Source organism: Hydractinia symbiolongicarpus, chromosome 3 (genome assembly GCF_029227915.1).
Source record: "Hydractinia symbiolongicarpus strain clone_291-10 chromosome 3, HSymV2.1, whole genome shotgun sequence".
Lineage (NCBI taxonomy): Eukaryota > Metazoa > Cnidaria > Hydrozoa > Anthoathecata > Hydractiniidae > Hydractinia > Hydractinia symbiolongicarpus.
This window is the reverse complement of record NC_079877.1, coordinates 25389489-25411989: the sequence shown is the minus strand read 5'-3', so window position 1 is coordinate 25411989 and position 22501 is coordinate 25389489. Positions and strand designations below refer to the sequence as shown.

The window sequence follows — 22501 nt, the reverse complement described above, 5'->3', positions numbered from 1 at the left end:
GCAAAGCCGCTAGCGCTTACAAAACAGCTTAACGTCAAAAACGCCAAAAACCCCCTGGGGAGACGTTGTTATTTGCATACTAACGTTATTCATCAAAAGGGACTAAAAAAGGCGTTGTATAGCGAAAAAGATTCCGTCGAAATAATTGATATAAAAAACCAAATATACCCTGGGCACGGGGCTGACAATAACCCATAAATGTTGTTCAAATGTAATTTATTGCCATTCACGAAGGAAAGTTATTTTCCCTTTTTTTAAGATATGCGATGTTTCAACCACGTTCTCAGCGCTTGTTGACTCTTTTTTTATCTCAGGACGACGACTTTCGCCGTCCCGTGGTCAGAAAGATGCAAGATTCCCTGGGAATGAGGTTGGTCAGTTTTCTTTTGAAAAATTGTGTAACTATGCTGATTGTTGTTTCTCTTTCACGTCAGTACTATATTAGTGGCTGTCATTCATCATCGGGACACTTCAGAAACATCATATATTTTTCAACCTCGTTCCCAGGGCTTACTAAAACCTTTTGGTGTTTGGACGGCCCTTCGAATATATATGCAAATATATATATCGTATCACCGCCCAGTGTCAAAAAGAGACAAAAATCCCTGAGAACGAGGTTGATATGTCTTTGTCAACATGATCATCCGGTTTCCGTGGATTGAATAATATTTTATCGTCAGGTCCAAATCATAAGCGATTCTGACACGCTTGTTTTCAGGTATTAAAATTGTTCCCATATATCAAATATCATGACAGCAAAAATCAAGAACAAAAAAATCTAATATTCCTAACCAACGCAGAGAAGATCCTGTCGAACCGGCTGATTTATTTTAGCTTTACATCGAGAGGGAGCGAATTTCGTTCGGCACTGAGGACGAGGTTACTCACGGCTTTGCGGGGGGAGAAAAGTTTTTAATTTGTAAAAATTTACAATTTTTTCCTTTTGAAAATGTTTTTAATACTTTCAATTAAATGCGTTTTTTCTTGTTTTTAGTTATTATTTTCCAAAATTTAGTATTATCAGATATTAGCATGGAATTGGTATGAATTGGTTTGTGATCCGATTTACCCCCGTCATCTACTTATTTTTGAACTTGAATTGTCGGAGACTTGGTCACGATTTTAAAAATTGTGTTGTTCTTTTGCACGCAGCTCGCAAAAAAACATCAACATATAGTAATCACTGCTACAAGAAAATATTGTTTCACTGACGGACTCTGGACCAGGTTCCTTACGAAGACCAATGACTGCAAGTATTGTTTATATCGAAAAAATTGCTGGTGCAGCGATACTGTTTACTGTTACATTGGCATTTACGATCCTTCCAGCCAGGCTAAAAAATGTTCAGGAAAAGACGTTAAAAAGCATAAGCTGTTTTTGTGGAGGGGTAAGTCTCTCCTAATAGCTGCCTTCCAGTTCCTGTTTTGCTTTGTTTTCTTGTCTGATGAGAGCTAGTTACCCCAATCTCTTGTGCTATAATTACACCAGAAACTAAAAAACTAGAGGCTTTAAATTTTAGCTAGCTAGATAGCTAGCTCTAGCTTACTAATTTTGCATCACCTTAGCTAACTAGCTAGCTAAAATTGTCAGACAAGGGACATGGTTTACTATGACATTAACCACTCTGCTTGCAAAAAAGAAAGAAAAACTTAGAATAGTAAATGATTCATTTTTTATATCTTTTGTTGCAACAAGTTGATTCTAATGATATATTACAGTATAACAACATTATTTTTGTTCGATTCCTCTTGACGGCGATTCAACATGGGCGAGTGAATGTTACCATAGCCCCGGGTTAACCCAAGCCATGTGAGGGAAATTGGGAAGATAGCACACTGTGTGGGCCGTTGGATGTTGCCGGGAGTTGTCTAGTAGAGCGCGGGCTCCAATTGGGTCTGCGTAGCTCAAAATGAGCATTAAATACTCTAGGACTCTCCATCTACGCCATGGCCCCTCCTGGAAATAATAGACAGGGTATATCCCTCGATATTTGTGAGGCTAGCCATGTAAAATATGCACATCTATCTATCTATCTTTTAACTTTCGTAAATAGATATTCATCTAGATGAGGTTTACTGTCCTTTTGGACTTCTTACATGATTTTTCCAGACTGTTACTTGACTAGGAAAGGCCATTCAAACAATGATATGGTTATGCATAAAATAGCAAATGTAATGTTTTACTGGTTTGTTGAGTAAATCATAAATTTACGCTTCATTTTGTGGGTATTTTCACAGGTTAAAGACGCATTTCGATGCAAGTTTTGTTTTGGCAAATTGTATAATTTCTTAGAAATCCCTCAAACCTCTGAAATTTAACAAATGCTTTTTTCCACGAATTACACTTTTCTAGTGTTTCAAAAGAAGGCTTAAGTTTGATTTAATAATCTCCTGGTCTTTTTTTAAAAATTAATGATTTGTAAAAATTCAATTATTAAAGAAATTTCAGTCATATTTTGTAAATAATGCATAAAAATGCATAAAAAGTATAAGTTATCAAATTATAATTTGTTGTCTATTCCTATATTGTCAATGGACTCAACAGTATTTTCTAAAAATGTAGGATTGATTGGTCTGCAATGATCTCTGATTGTGTTTTTTTAAATATTTATTTTTTTAACCAACTTTCGCAATGTAGATAATATCTTAATTGTTAGATAATCTTCAATTTTCCAAATGTAAGCTACTAGGTGACACTTCAGCTGGAGTATATAGTTTAGCTCAAATTACACCTTATATAACTGCTGTTGTTTCCAATAAAAACCCATGTTTTGGGGTTAAGGTGGCTTTTTTAGCTGTCCAAATAGCTGAATTATTTACCCAGTGTTTTATTTATACAATTTTTTTTTAGTATTTCCTATAAATATAGTCCTCAATACGTAATAAAATGATTTTAGAGTAACACTGAAATTGCTGAGTCAGCAGAAATTTCTATTTAAAAATGTATCATAAAAAAAATACGAGCTCCAACTTTTTACAATCTCGTTATTTTTCACCAGCTTCTGTTTTTAAATGGACCTTTGATTAACCCTGTTTAAACGGTGTGCGGATTTTTTTTGTTTAGTTTTATTTTTTTAACAATAGCCTTTTGTTTTTTTCAAAAGATTCTTTGTTAACATCCCCTGCTGCATCAAACGCTGTTAAAAGAAAAATATTCCGAATAAAAAGATTTCCGCACACCGTATCATGGCTGCATGGTTCACCCAGCATGTATAAAAAATTTGTTGTTAACGCAGGGTCAGTTTGCAAAAATTTTGGCACTCTGTAACGAAGTAAACCCCATATAGATGTGGCCTGGAACACCTTAGATCAATTACCATTTTTCTATCGCCGTTCTTCGTTCTTAAGATTTTAAAATGCGATCTAAAAAAGCATTTCTATCGCCGTTCTTCCTTCTGAAGTTTTAAAAACGCAATCTAAAAAGACATTTATATCACTGTTCTTCGTTCTTAAACTTTTAAAATGCGATCTGAAAAAGCTTTTCTATTGCCATTCTTTGTTTTTAAACTTTTCAGATGCGATCTAAATCAGCATTTCTATGGCCGTTCTTTGTTCCTAAGTTTTTAAAAGGCGATCTAAAAAAGCTTTTTTATCGCCGCTTTTTGCTCTTAAATTTTAAATAACGCAATCTAAAAAAGCATTTCTATCACCGTTTTTCCTTCTTAAGTTTTCAAAACGCAATCTAAAAAAGTATTTTTATCACCATTCTTTGTTCTTAAACTTTTAAAATGCGATCTAAAAAAGCATTTCTATCGGCATTTAAAAATATTTGAACCCTGTAACATTTCTCTTTAATAATGACATCATTTCTTTCTGTACAATTTCGCAAGCGCATAGATTTAAACTATATTCGGCAGAACTAATTAATTGTTTATGACTTTTATTTTAAAGAGGATCGTTGAGGCTGAATATTTTAAAGATTATAGTATTTTAGCCATAAAATTGTGACAAGTGTGTTATAACAGAAAATATATGGATATATAGTCTGAGAATAACCTTCCGTAACTAATTATGTAAAAAAAATTTCCGACTTTTAAAAGGGTTACTGCCACCTTAATGTTTTATTTTGTTAAAATAGCTAAAGGAAGAGAATAATTTGGTAGAATTGGATACTATAGGCTGGCAGGAAAGAATCCATCAAACTTAGAAAACTTACCCAATTTATTCCTAGATTGTCCCTAGTTACCAACACTGTGAAATATGACTGATGTCACCACCCTGTTTTAGTTATTTAATGGCTTCATTTATTTAAATTTAAGCTATTGACATTAGTTTTACGTTATTGATGTTGTGACATTAATTTGTCAATTAACATTTGCAATATTATTTTTTAGGCAACTTTGAAGGAAAATGAACATAGCCATTTTGCCTGTTACAGACACACGTATACACTTATCGTATTGTTATATAAGATTTACCCTTCCGTCATTTTTGACCACCCCTCAAAATTTGGGTTTATATGCCATTCATCGAGATCAAGATTACACTATTTCAAAAATTCTTTGTTTTCAAGATATGAAAGTAAAGGCATCTAAATTGATAGATAATTTTGAAGAGATTTCATTTGCAAAATATATTTGCATCAAAAAAATTTCATGTTTAACTGCACAAATTATGTCATATTTCTGAAAAATCAAATATGACAATTTCTTTTATCAGTAATTTTAGACATAATGTAAGGCTATGCATTTCAACTTTATCAATGTATACTAATTAGCATAGTAATTGTACCAAAATACCAATAATATTTAAATTTTTGCTCAGGTCTGCACTTTAGTTTGCAATAAAATATTGTAGATTATTTTGTATGGGCAATGTGTACATTCCAACTAAGTGCAAAAATTAGTACAGCTTGATAATTATTAAAACAACTCGCCTTTCGTCTTTGATAAAAATTTCTAATATTCTTCCTTCTTCTTCCCATGACTCATTATATGATCTTTCTGATGTAAAGCAACACCTTCTCTGCTATATTTACAGGGTCAGTTATATTTTCTTACTCTTTGTTTTATATGACATTACATGTTAAGACAACTGGAGGAGTGTGAACTACTGTAAAACTAACCTTTTATATTGATTTGTTTTTTTAGCTATTTTTGGGACTATGTTTCCTTCACCTTATACCAGACAGCTTGAGAGGTTTTCGAAATGTTCCAAGTTTACTGAAATTGCAGTCTTCATATCCAATGGCTGAATTTACCATATGTGTTGGTATGATCATTGTGATGACTGCAGAAAAGCTTGCAAATGTTATACAACAACATCAAAAAAATGAAAAGAAAAAATGCAGTGCAAGTAAAGACTGTTGCAAGGAGTCATGTCCAAGAAGAGGTATTTATGTTACTTTAATCGTGTTGCTTTCTATACCAATTTAATTCTAGATAGGCATGGAGACCATCTGCTTCACAAATGTTAATAATATGTTTGCAATGTTAGAATCTAAGGATATATATACAAGTAATATGAACCAAACGTATAAAACATAATGGAAACAGTACATAATAGTGGAAACAGTACATAATAGTTCTCTAAATTCAACCCTTCTAATAAATGTAGAAAATATTGATGGTCCCTTTCTCACGCACTTGGTTACTTTACCTCGATTATTTCATGAACTTTATCTTTGAAAATGAATTTCTATATGTATGAAATAAGTTTTGGGAGTTTAAAATTATAGCTTATCGTTAAGTCAAGCTTGTGATATTTGATAATGTGTAGCAGGAGAAGAGTATATCAATAATATGAGACAGCATATAATTTCAATATCCCATTAAACTACTGTATTTTATCACAAATTTCTAATATATATCTTTTGTGTTTACTAGCAAAATGTTTTGTTTTTCACCCTTAATTTTTACCTTTTTGAGCCAATTAGTTATTCATCCTTGTTTTTCTCCCTGTTCTTTAATATATATATATATATAAAAACAACCATTAAAAGATATAAGTAGAGGAAGGATTGTTCGGTTTTTAATACACTTCAGTGATGATAAAATTGCCGATGTCAGAGTCGGTTGCAACAGCAAGCAGTTAGCAATAATGTGCTGATACAAGTATGTAAAGCATGAACAGTTTCCGTCGATGAGACATGTGATTGATTTTTTCTTGCCTAAAAGAGCATAGTTACATTGCAACTTACAAATTACTAGGGCCGATGTTAATTTGTGAGTTGTAAGTTTTCTAGGCTACTGATGGTCTCACAATTATAGCGGCTTAACATTACACTGCATTTAATGAGGTAATTCTTTTATAGACGATGAAAGGACACCTTTAGTGCAAAACATAAGCATATCATACATGGCAAGTGGGGAGCATGTAGCTACTGATTCTGAAATATATGAGGACATTGACCAATCCAGTATTCTTATATTTAACGAAGAAAATGTCGAAGGTGTCTTTATTGTGGAAAACAATGCTAAAGCTGATGAGCAGATACTCAAAGAAAATAAAGAAACCGGTATTGCACAATCTATGAAATCTGTATCATCTGTCAAAAGTACAGTGGAAAGTAGAAAGCGTACAATACGAACTTTTTGTCTTATCATTGCGCTAATGATACATTCAGTTTTCGAAGGTTTAACTGTTGGCTTGCAAAGTACAACATTGGGTTTAGTTACTTTGGTATCACTTTTGTCTTTTCATAAATGCATCATTGGTTTTTCTCTTGGTTTATCTATTGTTAATGCAAAACAGAAAAAGTTTTCTTCTCACCTTAAACAAGCCGTAAGTATTTGTTTTCATTTTATTTCTGAAATTGTTTTTCAAAAAGCAACTTTCTGTCATTATGTTTAATTTGGCAAAAAGTTTACATTATGTTTATGTTGCAACAGGACAGATGTATTATAGCAGGATTACCAGGGGCTGATCCAGAAAGTTATTTTGGGCGTCGATAGCCCCTGAAATTTTTTTCAAGTCTTTGCAGGGTGTCTCTAAGTTGGCTTGAACAGCCTTACCTGGAAATCAGAAACTCAAAATGTTTCTATAAAACTTTTAATATTTCCTGGTTAAAATACAAAATTTATGAACGAATAGCACCATGGATAAACAATTAGAGGAGACTGTGGACAACTTCAAAAATAATAAACGTGTTGTGATTTTTTTAAAAAACTTTTAATTACTTGATTTGAATTCTGTTAATTTGTTTCTAAGTTTCCTTTCCTTTTTTTTTGAAAAAATATTTGTTTGTAAGATCTTCTTGTATAGAATAAACAGGCTACATATGTATTTATGTGGATGTTTTTTTGTTTTGATCTGTCTGTTGTATTTTTCATAACAATGATTTTGAGTTGTAGAGCATTGTGAGGATTTACAAAAATGGGACAACAAAAATACATGGCTTTAGCATATGCATTGTTTTTTTTAGTATAGAACATAGTTTCTTTATAAAAATATCTTCTCTGTGATTAAAGACTCTAAAAATATCCAGAAAATAAGAAATAAAGCAGTTCTCAAGTATTTTAAAATTACGTGCCCCCAAAATTAGATGTCCCCAAAAACGGTATACCGATGTCCAATTTAACCTGGATCAGCCCCTGGTTACTGCAATTTGACATGAACAGCCTCTGTAGCATTTAAAAAAGAAAAGGGTTAATTTTTTGGTAATTCTTTATTTCCAAACTCCTAAAAATAAAGTTTTTAATCTGTGTTCACTTTATTGAAGGCTCTTATTAGAAGGATTATGACCTAAATAATTGAATAAAAAGAACAAAAAAACATCTGTGTTTTTTGACATCTCATTTTTTATTTCAATTAACCAGCCTTGCAATTCATGCAATTCACCTAATATATTACAAAATAGGGGCAAATTTAGAAGTTAGTTCCAGAAACAATTACGCACGTAACTTTCCCAACTTCACTTGTCTTTTTTTACATAACAATATGTTTTTTCCTTAGATGTAAAACGCAAACACTAATTTTCCTGATAGCAACATTCTCTAATCTTCTAAATTTTTGGTTTGCAATAAGTTGTTGTATGGTACCACATTGAAAAACTTATGCGTTTTCAACACATACTTTGCCTAGGCCTTCCCGTAGCAAAGTTTTTAAAAGCTTTACAGCAGGGTGATTTTGTTTGGTCATTTAAAAAAAATGCCATGATACGGTCAATTTTAAGAATGTTATATTTAAATGCAGTTAAGATTTAAAAAAATCAAGAAAATTTAGTATTTTTTCTTAAAGCTTGCTAATCATTTGTAATTTTATTCTAGACTTTGTTTGCAGTTGCATCTCCAGTTGGAATCTTGTTTGGCCTCATCATATTGAGTTCAAAGCTGGCTCTCTTTAATGGGGAAGCTGTTGTTTTTTTAACATCCTTAGCAACTGGAACATTCTTGTTTATTACATTTTTTGAAATACTAGCAAAGGATTTGAATGGTAACACAGTTCGGGACCTTGTAAACTTTGCGCTTTTTTTGGTGGGATTTGCAGCATTTGCTGGCATTACGTCCATTCATGTAATGCAGGTGTAGAAATCCAAAAATATATGTTTTAAATTTTAGTTTCAGTTTTCAGTTAGTTTATTTTCATATATATTTAGTATGTTAAGGAAAGTTGCCAGTTCTATACATGTTTCAGTATAAATTACGAATACTATACCTGCAATATATGTGATACCTTGCCATCTGTTGTGTATGAATTCAAAGGAATTGAGTTGCTTATAACATGTTTATTACCACTACGTTTTTTGCAGCATTATGGCAAGGGTCTTCGTAAATAAATAGTGTTGTTGCAAACTGACCAATTTTTTACTTTAATAAATGTGAACATCTCTGTGGCAAATATAAAAACCATGAAGATTCCTTTTGCTTTTTTCGGTATGGCAGAAATATCACATTTATAAATTCTGCTGTGTTGACTGATGAAAAACATTGTATTTGTGATAAAATGTAAGCAGTGAAAAGTTTGTGATGCTGTAAATATTTTTAACTAATTTCAATTGGTTTCATAAAATAGTTACATTAATATAATTGAAATCTCCAATAATCACAATTATAAGTTCTTAAGGTTACTGTTTTTTTTTTAGGTTTTTTGCAAAAAATTTATGACGTATAGAAAAAAAATCTCTTTCGAATGACATATTTTATATTCCATGAAAATATTTGGAACATCCCTTTTTTCTGGAAAAAGCCTTCTCAGTGGTGTTATATCCTTCACACCTGCAAGAAAATATGTGCAAAATGAGTTGAGCATATTTTTTGTAAACATTATATATGATATGGAAATGTATATATCTATGTTCACACTTCCATCATCTTTCTGCATACTCATTTCACACATTTTTATAACACCTACGAAAATCTTTAAAAACAAATATCTTGTTAGTAATTTTTTGCATACATGCCTTTACGTTTGTGGTCTCTTTTTCCAAAAGCTTCCTATTGGCTCATTGAAATTTTTGGTAATGAAAAGCTGAATAAATTATGCATAAATTCCTGCATTTTTTTGTATAAATTACTGATTAGCGAATTATGACAACAGAAAGAAAAAAATATGCATTTTTTTGAATGATTATTTATAATTACAAATAATTTTATAACGGCGTTGTTACAAAAAAAAACCGGGAACCTTTTTTAATATAATTTATGCTGAATGTAATAGTTCAAAAAACGAGAAGTCTGCGACCACGCTTTCGGAAAAAGAAGCCATTTTAAAACGTACGGTGAAAAAACAATGGTGTGTGTTTAATTCGTTATATTTACTTTTTGGAAAATTAACATCTCACTAAAATAACACCATCAAAAAAGTCTTTCATCAAACATTCAGAACCAAAAAAAATAAAAATAAAATATAAAATTATTGATAAATTATAAGGGTTTTTCTGAGACTACTCCACAAGTGAGTTTTTTCCTTTACAGTAACCTTAAGAAGAGTTTGGAAATTTTATTTCCGTAAAATTTTGACCTTATAATGTAGTGTTGCTATGTTATTTGTTGTTTTTGTTATTACCAATAAAATATTGCTATCTTTGGTCTTAATTTTTAACCGTTTTTTATATGATATTTTAGATTATTTTTGTCCTATTAAAAAGTTTGTTCTAATTTTTTGGTCTGATGCCTATGAGTTTGGTCACCAGTAACTAATTTTTACTTTATATATTTACAATGATATTAATTATTTTATATTTAATAGAATTACCCTGGGTTGTTTTTTGGAGCTATGTGTATTTATTGATTTACTATGAATTTTTTCATTTTTCAGCGATTACATTTTGGTAACTTAATTATATGTCTGATTTACAGATCAGTTAAAAAGCAAAAATTTTCTTGTTTATTTTTAGACTATATTCAACGATTAATTTGAGTTTTCATTAATTTTTTTGTATGGTATAGTTTTGTACTCTTCTATGCTGTAGTCAGGCCGTAAGAACTAAGTAAGTTGCAACAATTATATTCTTTATTATCATCCTTTCCATGTTGCAGCAGACACTAACCATGCAATCATAACGATTTTCCTTTGTTTTAACTTTTGCCAGCTTTGTTTGTTTACAAGCACTGGAATAAAAAGCACAACACATTTTATTACAAAAATAATTGTGAATCTATTAGAATTACCACAAATATTGCCCATGTTCTGTACGTAACAAATTTTTTAGTGGTATACAGACTACATACCTGGTCGAAAAATATCCAACTGAAAAAAATTATAATTTTTTGATTTATATATATATATATGTCAGTTACTTTAAATTTTTAAAATGTTTTTATGGAATTGAGTTTCAAAAGTTTAATGTTAATCTGAAAGTTATTAGCTATCTGACATAATATAACATAATATTTTTAGGAGGTGAGGTATCTATCGTGTACCTGTATGTTGTAACATTTGTGATGTAAAGAAGTTAAGATTGTGGTTTTATTTAATGAATCAAAGTTAATCAAACTCTTGGTTAGCTAGCTAAACTGCTAGAATGTTTTTTTTAATATTTTAGTATAAGTGTTTATCTTGATATGTGAATAAATTTTGAGATTTGGTGTTGGTTGAATTTGTGTCTTGTTGGAGAAAAGTAATAAAGTTTTTAACTGAGCAACCCTCAGAGTGCTCAATGAAGCATTATTGATCATATTTTTTTTGTTCATAATTTGATTGTATTTTACCATAATTAATGTTAATTTTTGTTTCCTTCTTCAGGAAATTTTATGTATTGTAAAAATTTCAACCGTAGAAATTGTACAAGTATCAGAAATTTGTACAAAATATATAATCTATCTTTATCAATATTTTTTATAATCATTCCTTTGCTTAAATGGGTTATTTATCCAAAACCCATAATAAATTCTGAGTTTAATATGAATTTTATGCGTTTTATTGGCTGCAATAAAAAATTGGGTGTTTAATATAATATCTCAGTTGATATATTACATACTTTATTGTATACATATCTCTATATATCAAGTCAATATTATTAATCACTTATTATCCTAGATTTTATTAAAAAGCAACAAAAATATGTCAATTTATTTTACTACCTTCTAAGGTAGCCTTTACATAGACTCGACATGGGATTTACCCGATATGAGATTTTAAATCGATATGAGATATCGTTTTGTTTACATGAAGTTTTTCGTATTGGGGTTGTGTGAGCTGCACATGCGCCATAACATTGACACATTTCCAATAGCTTTGTACACATGTGCAATAGCTTTGTACACATGCGCAATGCTTTCAATTTGGGAAATCGTGTTTACAAAAATATTTTAAGGGCAAAATAAAATCAACACCGAAATAAGTTCCAATTTGCCCGAAATCATGTAAATATTTATTAAGACTAGACAAGTGACCGAATGAAATTTTCATTTCACCCCTGAAATGAAACTTCATGTAAAGGCTACCTAAGAATGCTGAGTCCTTTTGGGGTAGGTTTTATCTATCATATATGATTCACAACAGTGAGATAATCTGATGGAATTAATCTCTTTATGGATATTTTAATATATGTTAATAAAGTCACTCGGACCCTGTGTTGAATGCTGAAAAAAACCCTATTTTTAACTGACTAAAAATTATAATTGCATTGATCCATGTTGAAATGTGAATTGACTGTCAGTTAAGCATAGTCTTTTAAATTTACCCATTAAATATGTAATAAAACCTATTCAGATATTTTAGGGATTAGAAAAATAGACAGTAAAAATGGTGGAACCAAAGGTAGGTCTATTTAGTATTATTATCTTTACAAAACAAGAGATATTTTTATGATGCTTTTTTGTATGTCCTTGCAAGAATAAGAGGCCAGAATCAGCAAGATTTTAAGTAACATTAAAGCTAAGGTGAAACAAGTGTTTAAATTTTGTTGAAAAACTCGATAATGTTGCTGACTAACCAAAAGTTTACCAATAAGTTTTTTCTTATTCTTGCTGGTGTTAATACTTGGAAAGAATGGAGGAGGATAATTGGGTAAGAAAGAGACTTGATAGTTCCTGGGGCAAAGCCCAGAGGCAGACCGAGAAAGACTTGGCAGGAGGTTATAAGGACAGACTTGATACAGAGTACTTAGAGTACTTTAAGTTTAGATCTAACACAGTCTAGATCAGATTGGAAAAGGGTCTTTAATATACCCCGTCCAACCCATACTAGCATGTAAAACGGACGTTAAGCCGAGAATGATGATGTTAATAATGGGTATGCACAAAAAAACTGATACTTTAAGTACTTTAGTTTTTTAGCTTAAAAGGGAGCTTCTATGCTGACCAAGTGCTTTAGGAAAACACTCTTTGGAATCCAAGGTAATTCAAACAAAAAACTAAGAAACGCTGAAGAAAATTGAAGCACAGGACAAACTTTTTGTTGATTTCTGCTCTTTTAGTTACCCCCATTCTTCATGAAGACATATCTATTTTGCAAAATACTGAGATATTAGAATCAACTTTTCTAGTTTTAATCAAAATTTGAATTAGCGTCCATTTTATAAGACAGATAGGGTTGGCGCTTGGCAAGGGCAGTTAATTAGTGAGTGCAGATAGTTGGGGATGTATACATCATATGCTTTTCTGTCATATATACTATTAAAGAGGGTGTGGGGATTACCCTTCTAATTAAAAAGAGTTTGATATATCTTGTAAACCAATTTTTACTTGCAATTTTAATTTAAGCAACGCCTTCATATCTTAAATACGCTGTACCTGGAGATGAAACAACTTTTTACGAAGCAGAATTATTTAGTTTGTCTACACTCTTTAAAAATGGAGTTGACATTGAACTCAATCCAACTTTTTACTTTCTCAACTTGAAAACTTATCTTGTTTATAGAGAAAAATGGTGAATTATAAACGGAAATATATCAGATTGAAAAGATTGGTGAAGGAACAAGTATTCGTATGTATTTGCTTGTATATAATAATGTACTCTCGAGTTTAGGTGGGGGGGAGGACGGGGACTCTTAATGTTTTTACATAAAATCAATGTCAATACCAAGCATAATAATACCGACTAAACCACAAGATGATAAGCGTTCATTACATCAATTTTATGTCAGAAAAACAAAATTAACGATAGCTGAACAATTATCAAAAAATTAAGATTTTCATGAGTGGCAAAATCTTTAAATTTTAATAGTGGGGATGTGGAATGAGAATTTGCTGTCTAGAAAAATTCACCAAAATGAAATGTGCAGGGAGGGGAATTGAGAGTACTTTATTTTTTACAGCCACATTTTGAAAAAAAGTTAGTAGATCTGTGTTTTATACGTTTTTTTCTCCTAAAATTTTCTCAAAATTACCTAAAGTATGGAATTCTTGATGTGGATTTTAGTGCTCTCTTCTAAATATTTCTAGAATCTCCTTAAATTATAAGTTTTTAAAAACTGCAGCCAACTGCATTCTAGTAACAATAATCTGTATGAAAATAATTAATTTTGTCATTTTACCCTACAAGGTCCTGCTTTTTTTCCCTGTCAGAATGCACACACATACCAAACTTTTGTCACATTAAAAAGTTACTACTAGGATGAAATCTAACATTTCATAGAAATCTATCGCCATATTTTTTTAGATAAATGCTGCGTTGTATGATGAGATAGGTCACATGGAACAGCAATTCATTCGATCAAAATCAGAAAGAAAGTAAGCTGTTTTACCAAACGAACCTAAATACGCAAGAGTTAGTCAAGTCTATATATGTGAAAAACTATGTTAATGCAGCTAAGACTCCTGTTTCAAATTTGTTTTCTTTATTTAAACATTTCCAAGCAAAAATTGAGCATCAATAATACCTCCAAGCAGTCAACATTATTACTTTCATCATATAATGAGGTCTTTAACTTAACTTGCTTCTTGACCAAACTGGTGTACTCATAAGAAGAAATTTCATACTATTCAGGTGTGATCTCGGTCAAATCAAGTAAGGAGTCATTTAAGTGAGCTGAGCTGCTTTTCTTGTAAACAAAATGTAATTTTATAAAGATCTCTTAATGAAAATAGAATCTTGGCTGAGTAAACCATCTCAGATAACCAGTACATCTCACCACCATATAAGCAGCCTTTAATATGACCATTTGAACAGGTTGTTCTGCCTCGAGGAAATATACTCCTATGCTACTCTTCTATACTACTATGATTAGGAAGAGCTAGGAGGCAATATTTATGTTATTTTTTTGTACAGTGAGTAATCCTGAAAGAGCAAATGTTTTTATAATTTTGTGACTTTTGAGGTACGATTAGAGGAAAATAGTGTTTTTTTCAAATGTTTTCTATTCAAATTCCGTGAAAGTTGTAATAGTGATGTACATATTGTCTAAAAATTTCTAAAATTGCCTAAAAGTTGATATAAAAATTAGTTGGATCGAACGAAAGACACTCATGAAATAATATAAATTGATAAATCATAATGCATAAACGTACTTCTGCAATTCTTGCCATAGCTTTTGTCCAGCATCTTAAATAGCCTTAATATAAAGTGTAGGGTTCAGAGTGTAGAATTCAGTTTATCCAATCATATTTAGGTATTTGTTGAAGAGATTATTTCAATACCTTCCAATGACTGAATCACAAGTTCTACAAAGTACACAAGCATTGAAATCTTTGGAGAGCACGTTTCCTGGCAAAATACCTCAATCAATATTAAGTCCTGTTCAACCAGGTGTAGAACAAACTGTTGTGTCAATAAAGAAAAAGAAGAAATCTACTATATCACCTTTAGTAAGTTCAGCAAAGTCGTCACTCTCCTTGAAAAAATCAGGTATACGTTTTTGTTGTTGCACGCTCCTCAGAAAGTTTGGCGGACCGTTACACGCTGTTTAAATACCTTTCGGGCGCCTGACGAATCTTGCGAAGCTTAAAATTAGGCTAGGTTGTATTAAAAACTTGTCCTTGAAAAAAAAGCTATTTAAAAACCTTGGCGTATGAATTTTCTGTTTATGAATTGAAAAAATGTCGCGTTTTTTTTTTTTATAAATAACCAATTTTTGGGGTTTAACATTCTATTCATACCCAGTTATTTGTCTCGAGAATGTGTGCTTTAGAACCTTGAAATATCGCAAATATTATAGTAAAAGACGTTGGGAATCCTCTAGAGATGGAAAAAAGACTTCGAACTAATCAAGAATAAAATCTTACAATCAAATTGCAAATTGTTTGTCTTCGACGTGTTATATTGGTTAAGTGATTTTTAGATAACTTTTATGACCTTTTTTTTTTTTTTTAGAGGAGGATAAGAAGGGAGAAGCTGATAAACCTAAAAGAAAGAAACCTGGAACTGCGAAGAAAAAAGTGCTGTCCATACATCTAAATGATTTAGGTAGACCAAGTACTTTAATCGGAAAAACTTTTACGAGAGATACTTTTAAGAATTTCGCGAAGTTTGACCTTATTTCCTCGCGAAACTTTGTCTCGGAAAACTTTTAAAAATGACCATTCGTGACAATTCAATGCAAACTAGTAAATTTGTAAATTAAAGATATGAACTTCCGTGTGAACTATTCTTTTTAAATTCCTTTAAAACAATAACAATTTGTCATTTGAGTATATGACGTGTTTTTTTTCATCACTCCATACTGCCTTGTTTTACCATGCTCTAGAAGATTTTTTAAAAAACACTAGTCGTTAGCCCGTGGAAAAATCCACGTGTTCGCCCGTTCTTTTTATACCGCATTGCGTGGGTCTCGCTACCTGCGCAGCTAAGCTACCATTTTGCGTGACAGACAGACGGACGGACGGACGGATGTGTATTATAATATAGATATGAGAGCTTTTCGCGCCATAGCAGAATATGTAGTCAAATGGAAACGAAGCCAAGAACCAAGAACCTTACCGATATTTTGTATTGTAAACAAGCACACGATCTGGTGTTAGATTTGTAACAAGAATTTGTATTTACAATCTTTTTTTTATCTAGGTGTTCCATTGTTTCCAATTACGCTCGGTACTTTGACTGTATATGATCTTGGAGAGGTATGGTTGCATTATTTTTTTCTTCTTGTAATTTCGTTATGTTGACTTTTTATTTCCTTGCTGGAGTTTCACTCCTCTTAAATTTGTTACCCAAGCGATTAAGACTTTGTAGAAGTGTTATCTTGTGTAATTTAAGGAAAAAAGTGTTTGCGGATAAAACTTTTTCGGTTTAGCTATACCGCAATTTCGCATTTTACAGTTGCACGAAATTGGATATTTTTTCCAAAAAAAAACTTATATTAGTAAAATTCTTAAGAACCATTTCTAATTGACATATTTCGCAAAAAAATTTTTACGATTCACGATTGGCGTTAAATTTTGAAGGAATAAATTTTTGTGAATTTAAACAGTTAAAGTTTCTATTGCAATGAGCTACGCATTCCGCTGTTGTTAGGAACAACTAACTAAGCACATGATCAAATTTTTCAACCCTTCAAGTAAAAACACGTGTGTCCATTTGATAAGACTATAATTCTAAGTATCTAAGGAAATTAATTTTTTAGAGCAAAGCAAACACTTGTTTTTGATAAATTCTGCTTACCTTTTTAGGTCGTCTCAGACAGGCCAGGGTTTCACTCTGAACGTTATATATGGCCAGTGGGTTATTGTAGTACAAGATTATATCCAAGTATGTTAGATCCAGACCGTCGCATACAATATTTTTGTTACATTAAAGATGGCGGTTCGGACCCCCTGGTAATGAAAATAATTATATTTACTTATTGGAAGCAAAATAAACGTTTGCGAATTTACTCCTTTCTCTACATCAAGTAATACGTTTTAGTTTGGAAACAATAGTCTTTTGTCATTTTGAATGGTCGTGGTCTGTCTGTGAGACAAATATGATGGCTCCATACAACAACGGTTAACCCCTGTGAATTCTTCACGAGCCTACTTCTAGTTCTTGTTTCGTTATGGATATTTTTTTTATTTTTCAGTTTGAAATCATCGCGGAAGACGAACCAGAAACTCAGATAACAGCTGTCACGGCTACCGCATGTCATTGTATCGTGTTGAAACGTTTAAACAAAGCACGGGGTAAAGATGCCACCAACACGGGTTCCGGTCCTGAATTCTTCGGCTTCTCACACTCAAGTATTCAGTATTTAATCCAATGTTTACCTGGAGCTGACAAATGTGAAAGATACAACACGGTGAAGTTTGAACTTCCTCAGTCAGGCAGTTGTAAGTATCTTTCGTTTGCAAACAGTTCATTATCTAAATTTAGGCTAAGAGCAAAGACTTTTGGTACTGCTGGATGCGGGGCATGAAGTTTCGTAAATGAGGGAATTTAAAATTAGGATTAGGAAATGATGGTAATAATTTATGGTCAACAAAATCGTTTAAAGCTGCGGGACCGCGGAGACACGATTAACGTTTTTCATCCGCGCGCAACAAAATATTGTTGCTGTACAAAATGTTGCTCGTGGCCACCCTCGTCCCCAGGACTTGTTAGGCTTTTTCTATTTGGAAGTCCATATATAAAGCCTAACCTGTCCTGGGGAAGAGGTTGGCTCGTGGCCCCAAAATGCTGTCAACTACTTTTGCAACAAGAAAATGTTGAACAAAATTATGCAACAAAACAATGTGGCCACACCACCATGTCTCCCGTGAAAAACGATAACTGATATTATAAATGTAACTGGATAGGTAAACAACATTAATTAGCATAATTACCAAAACTTCTAGGTAAAAAAACAACAAAATTCCTAGACAACTTTTTGAAGTGTTTTATATGAATCCAACTCTTTTTCCCAGGAAAAAGCTTTAACGCAGATCATATAGTAATCTTTGTTTTCCTCTTCAAGACGTAAGCTGAAAAGTATTGATTTTGGCCCCGGGGCCATAAGGTCATAAATTTGCGAATGTGAAGTATCGCAAAATTTTTGAGAAGTTCACCTCATTATAATTCATTACCTAAGGTCATCTTCTATTTAAAGCTGCCCTGTCACGCCCATTAGGGTTTGGATTTGATTGAGTAAATTTATGTAAGATATTCCAGAAATCCGAAGATGTACTGTGAAATCGTATAACTACAATTATCGTTTTTATTATTTTAAAGTATGCACTTCTATTTTCATTTCTTGTAAAATAATTGAGAATACATGTTGACGATTAAGATCACTGGTACAAATATGTTCAATTTTTATCATATATTTCTTAGCGTCGACAAACGTGATCTGTGACGATAATGTACCAAATATGGAGTTATACGACCGAAGCAAACTCGAGCTACCTGAACCAAGAAGAAGAATGGATATTGACTAGGTTGTCACGTGACCTTAAGATCTCAAAGAGGGGGAAACTTGTTATTGAAAAGTGTAAAAAAGCTAATATAGTTTTCAAGCTTAAATCGTAATCCGGACAGCTTTTATTATTTTTCTCTCTTTACTCCCTCGTTCGCGAAAAGTAAAGACTTCATTCGCGAAAGTAAAGACTTTATTCGCGTAATGAAGAAGAAATCTGGGGAGGGATTTTTACAAAGTGAATTGTGAATGACGAATTCTGCGGCGGATTAGAATGTAAGTGACGGAAAGTTTTAACGTCGTTTGGGATTTCATCCTAACGGTTGGTTCTTCATCCCCTCCGACTGTAACTATATTACATTACCGCTAGAGATCGCATAACATTGCTCTAACTTGCTTGTCTAGAACACAAGCCGGTTAGGAGATGCCACAAAATGGGCTGCTAAGTAGTAGTAAGGAGTGAATATATACAGTTTTCGCTCCTTCCACACCTTTACCCCCAAAAACCCCGCTTCCACCACTTCCACTACCACCTCATCTCAAAACAAGTAAAAAACTAAATCATATGCTGATACTAACACATAATAATAATATGCCAATAAGCAACACATATATTAATACAAATAATAATATATACATGACATCATCAACGCATGCGCAATAGCATATATAGTATATATACTATTATACAGAATATGAGTAAAGGGAAATTCCTAAAATATTCAATCCTTGACCAAACAAAATTTTCTGGTTGAAAAGAAAATCTTCATATAATAAAGCAATGAGTTGGTTCAAAAATGCAATCAGTAAACTATATAATACCGTGTCGGCATCAGTAGCGGCAACTCGCGGAGCTCTCGCTTAGCAACTAAGGAGCGTTCGGGATACCGTTAGTTACTATTATAACAGGGTCAGGGATCAATTTTCAGGAACACCAACTCTCCACGATGAGGTTCAACGGGTCACCATTGAAGATGAATACCAAGGAATTGAGGACCTCAATCACATGTTTGGAAAAGAATCGAAGCAGGCCACGAACCCAGAGGTAATCGAGGACATCAAGAGTATTTTTAACGATGACGCGGAAATGTTTGAAGAAGGAAACCGCATCAAGACATGGAGGTTCAACAAAAACCTTAACCAGCCATTGACATATACCATTATGCGAAAAATCACACCACACGTAGACATGCGTGTGAAGGTAATATACAGCTTCGGCTGCGAGATTTACCGAGGCAGTGGAGATGTTGCGAATTATCACAAAACCAAGAGCTCAAGGTCACTTTCAAGCATGGCTGACATCGAGGCCTTTCTGGATGAATGCAAGAATAAGCGCCTTGATCTTGAGGATGCCGAATTTTGGACGAAAGCCTACTTGCCACCAGATAGAACTATCGAGACACCAGGAGCATATGAGGGCAAGGTAGTATTTAGACACGTACAAGTCAAGATAATTTCTACGAGGGAACCCCTACTTGGATGTGGACCATTACCAGATTGGCTGCGCGGAAAAAGATGCCATGGACGGTGAAGATGCTAGAACGGACAATCTATGCTTCTGGAGGTGTCTAGCTGTAAGGGAGAGAGCGGATGTAAAAAGAGGGACAGAGTTCCTCACAAAGACAGCCCTCAAATTAGCTCGTGAATACTATGAAGAACCTAAATTAAAGAGGGAGGATGTACGTGCTACGAGGCTCGTGGACTCGCTAAAAGATTTGAAATTAATATCAGAGTCTTCGAACCAAAGACAAACTTCGACAAGGCTCCATGGCGTCTCGTATATGGACAAGCCCAATACAAAAAGGGTTTGGGCACGATCACTCTTTGGTCACTGTTTTTATATCAAGAAAATGGATGTATTGACTCAGCATTGGGAATGCGAGGTTTGTACACAAAGATTCAACAGATCGAAGAACCTCACACGACATAAACATAATGAATGCGAAGGTATCAAGACAAAGATCATTTGTAAAGGTGATAGGGTTAAGCGCATGCAGAGTAGCTCTGAAAAGGTATTCTATCCTGATAAGGGTTCCAGTTACGCGGCATGCCAATGGATTGAAGCCATGTCAAAGCAAACAGGTAGGCATATACATCATGCTCTTTGTGGGCATGGGGGAGAACGCGTGATACGTGAGGGTAGTAAGGCTGTATACAAGATCGATGGGTATGAGCCCCATACAAAGACAGTATACGTATACCACGGCTGTAAATGGCACGGATGTCCATGTCAACCACAGCGAACCAACGTAGATAAAAATAATTTCAATCGTACCAAATTTAAAGAAGACCACATTCGAGGGCTGGGGTACAATCTTGTCACTGCATGGGAGTGCAAAAAGCCTCTCAAGGCCAAGAGGTTATTCAAGAAAAAATTTCGACCATATCCTCACTTTATCGTTTTTGATTTCGAGGCCCTCCTGGCACCATTGAATCAACAGCCCACGTCTGATTTAACATATATCTCCGAGCATATACCCGTCAGCGTAGCCATCCACAATAGCTTACAAGAACATCCTACCTTCATCATGAATGAAAACCCAAAGGTGCTTGTGCAAAAATTCGTCGAACAATTGGAGCAGAGACAAATGAGGATTGTCCAAGAAGTCGAACGTATATATCCTAAGCCAGATGATTTCGATATGCTCCCGGAACAAACTCAAAATGCTTGGCACGAGTGGATAAATCAAGTGACGGTGATCAGTTTCAATAGCGGTAAATATGATATCAACACGATAAAGCGGTATCTTGTTGAACGAATTGTGGATGATGATAATATCAAAGTGGCGAAAAAAGACAACGACTACATGTTTCTAACCACATCGAGGTTCAAATTCATCGATATAAAAAATTTCCTAGAACCAGGTTTGAGTTATGAAAAATGGTGCAAGTCATTGGATTGTGATCTCGAGAAGCTGGTGTTTCCATATGAATGGCTAACATGCTACGAAAGGTTGAACCATGTGGGCCCAGTCCATCACGAGGCTTTTTATAGCACACTCAGTGGTAAAAACACCCTCTCACCCGAAGATTACCAGACGTTCAGAAATGATTTTTTTAAAAGAGAATGCGTCACGATGCTGGATTGGTGAAAACAATATGGCGGATGTAATACCATTTATTGAGGCCGTCGAGAAGACCCGCAATACGTACTACGAGGATGAGATTGATATTTGAAAGATGCTGTTACATTCCGGGTGTGTCGATGCGGTATGTACTGAATAAATCCTTGCGGTTGAACCCGGATATAAAGCTTTATGCTCCGGGTGATCCGTGTAAGCATAAATGCGAGGCTTGTTGTACCAAAGCCTTATGCAAAGCATGCAAGGAGGTTCAAAACGCTTGTACAATGTGTACAAAGAACGAGGCCTATGAACTCCTCCAAACAGGCATGGTAGGTGGTCCAGCTATCGTATTTTGCAGGTACCATGAGAGTAATGTGACGGGTATTCGCTCACATATTTATAACGAACCAAAAAATGTAAGACTATACTCGGGTATGACGCCAATATGCTCTACCCTAGCACCCTGCTGCAGGACTTCCCTTGTGGTAAGGAGAAGCTGATCAAAATGGCAGACCCTGCTGAAAAAATAGATGAACTGGTGCGAGACATTCTTGATGGATCGCTCTTCGGGTTTGCTCAAGTTGACATTGAAGTCCCTACTGAGTTGTACGACAAATTTAGCGAAATGTCACCGTTATTTGTGGTTAGAGAGATCGCTGACAATCAAATTCCGCAGCATATGCACGATTATTTGACCAAGACCGGGCGAAAATGTATACCAGGCACTTGGAAGCTGTTGGGAGTGGTGAGAGCTTATAAGATCCTGCTTTGTACGGAGCTGCTTAAATGGTATCTTAATCAGGGTTTAAAAA

The 22501-nt window shown here is 33.6% G+C and overlaps 2 protein-coding genes across 2 annotated transcripts; both read left to right on the top strand.

Moving 5' to 3' along the window:
• The first annotated feature begins 666 nt into the window (after positions 1-666).
• On the top strand, positions 667-11210 carry LOC130636449 (zinc transporter ZIP3-like). The gene is made up of 4 exons (XM_057446184.1): positions 667-1387; positions 5090-5330; positions 6253-6722; positions 8207-11210. The coding sequence occupies exons 1-4, from the start codon at positions 1244-1246 to the stop codon at positions 8465-8467; spliced, it is 1116 nt and encodes a 371-aa protein (XP_057302167.1). The 5' UTR covers positions 667-1243; the 3' UTR covers positions 8468-11210.
• Positions 11211-12078: 868 nt separating this feature from the next.
• LOC130636450 (transforming growth factor beta regulator 1-like) lies at positions 12079-18743 on the top strand. Its single transcript, XM_057446185.1, has 9 exons — positions 12079-12140; positions 13242-13307; positions 13983-14053; positions 14932-15167; positions 15633-15725; positions 16323-16378; positions 16928-17074; positions 17317-17563; positions 18543-18743. Exons 1-9 carry the CDS (start codon positions 12126-12128, stop codon positions 18644-18646), a joined length of 1035 nt encoding a protein of 344 aa, XP_057302168.1. The 5' UTR covers positions 12079-12125; the 3' UTR covers positions 18647-18743.
• Positions 18744-22501: the final 3758 nt, after the last annotated feature.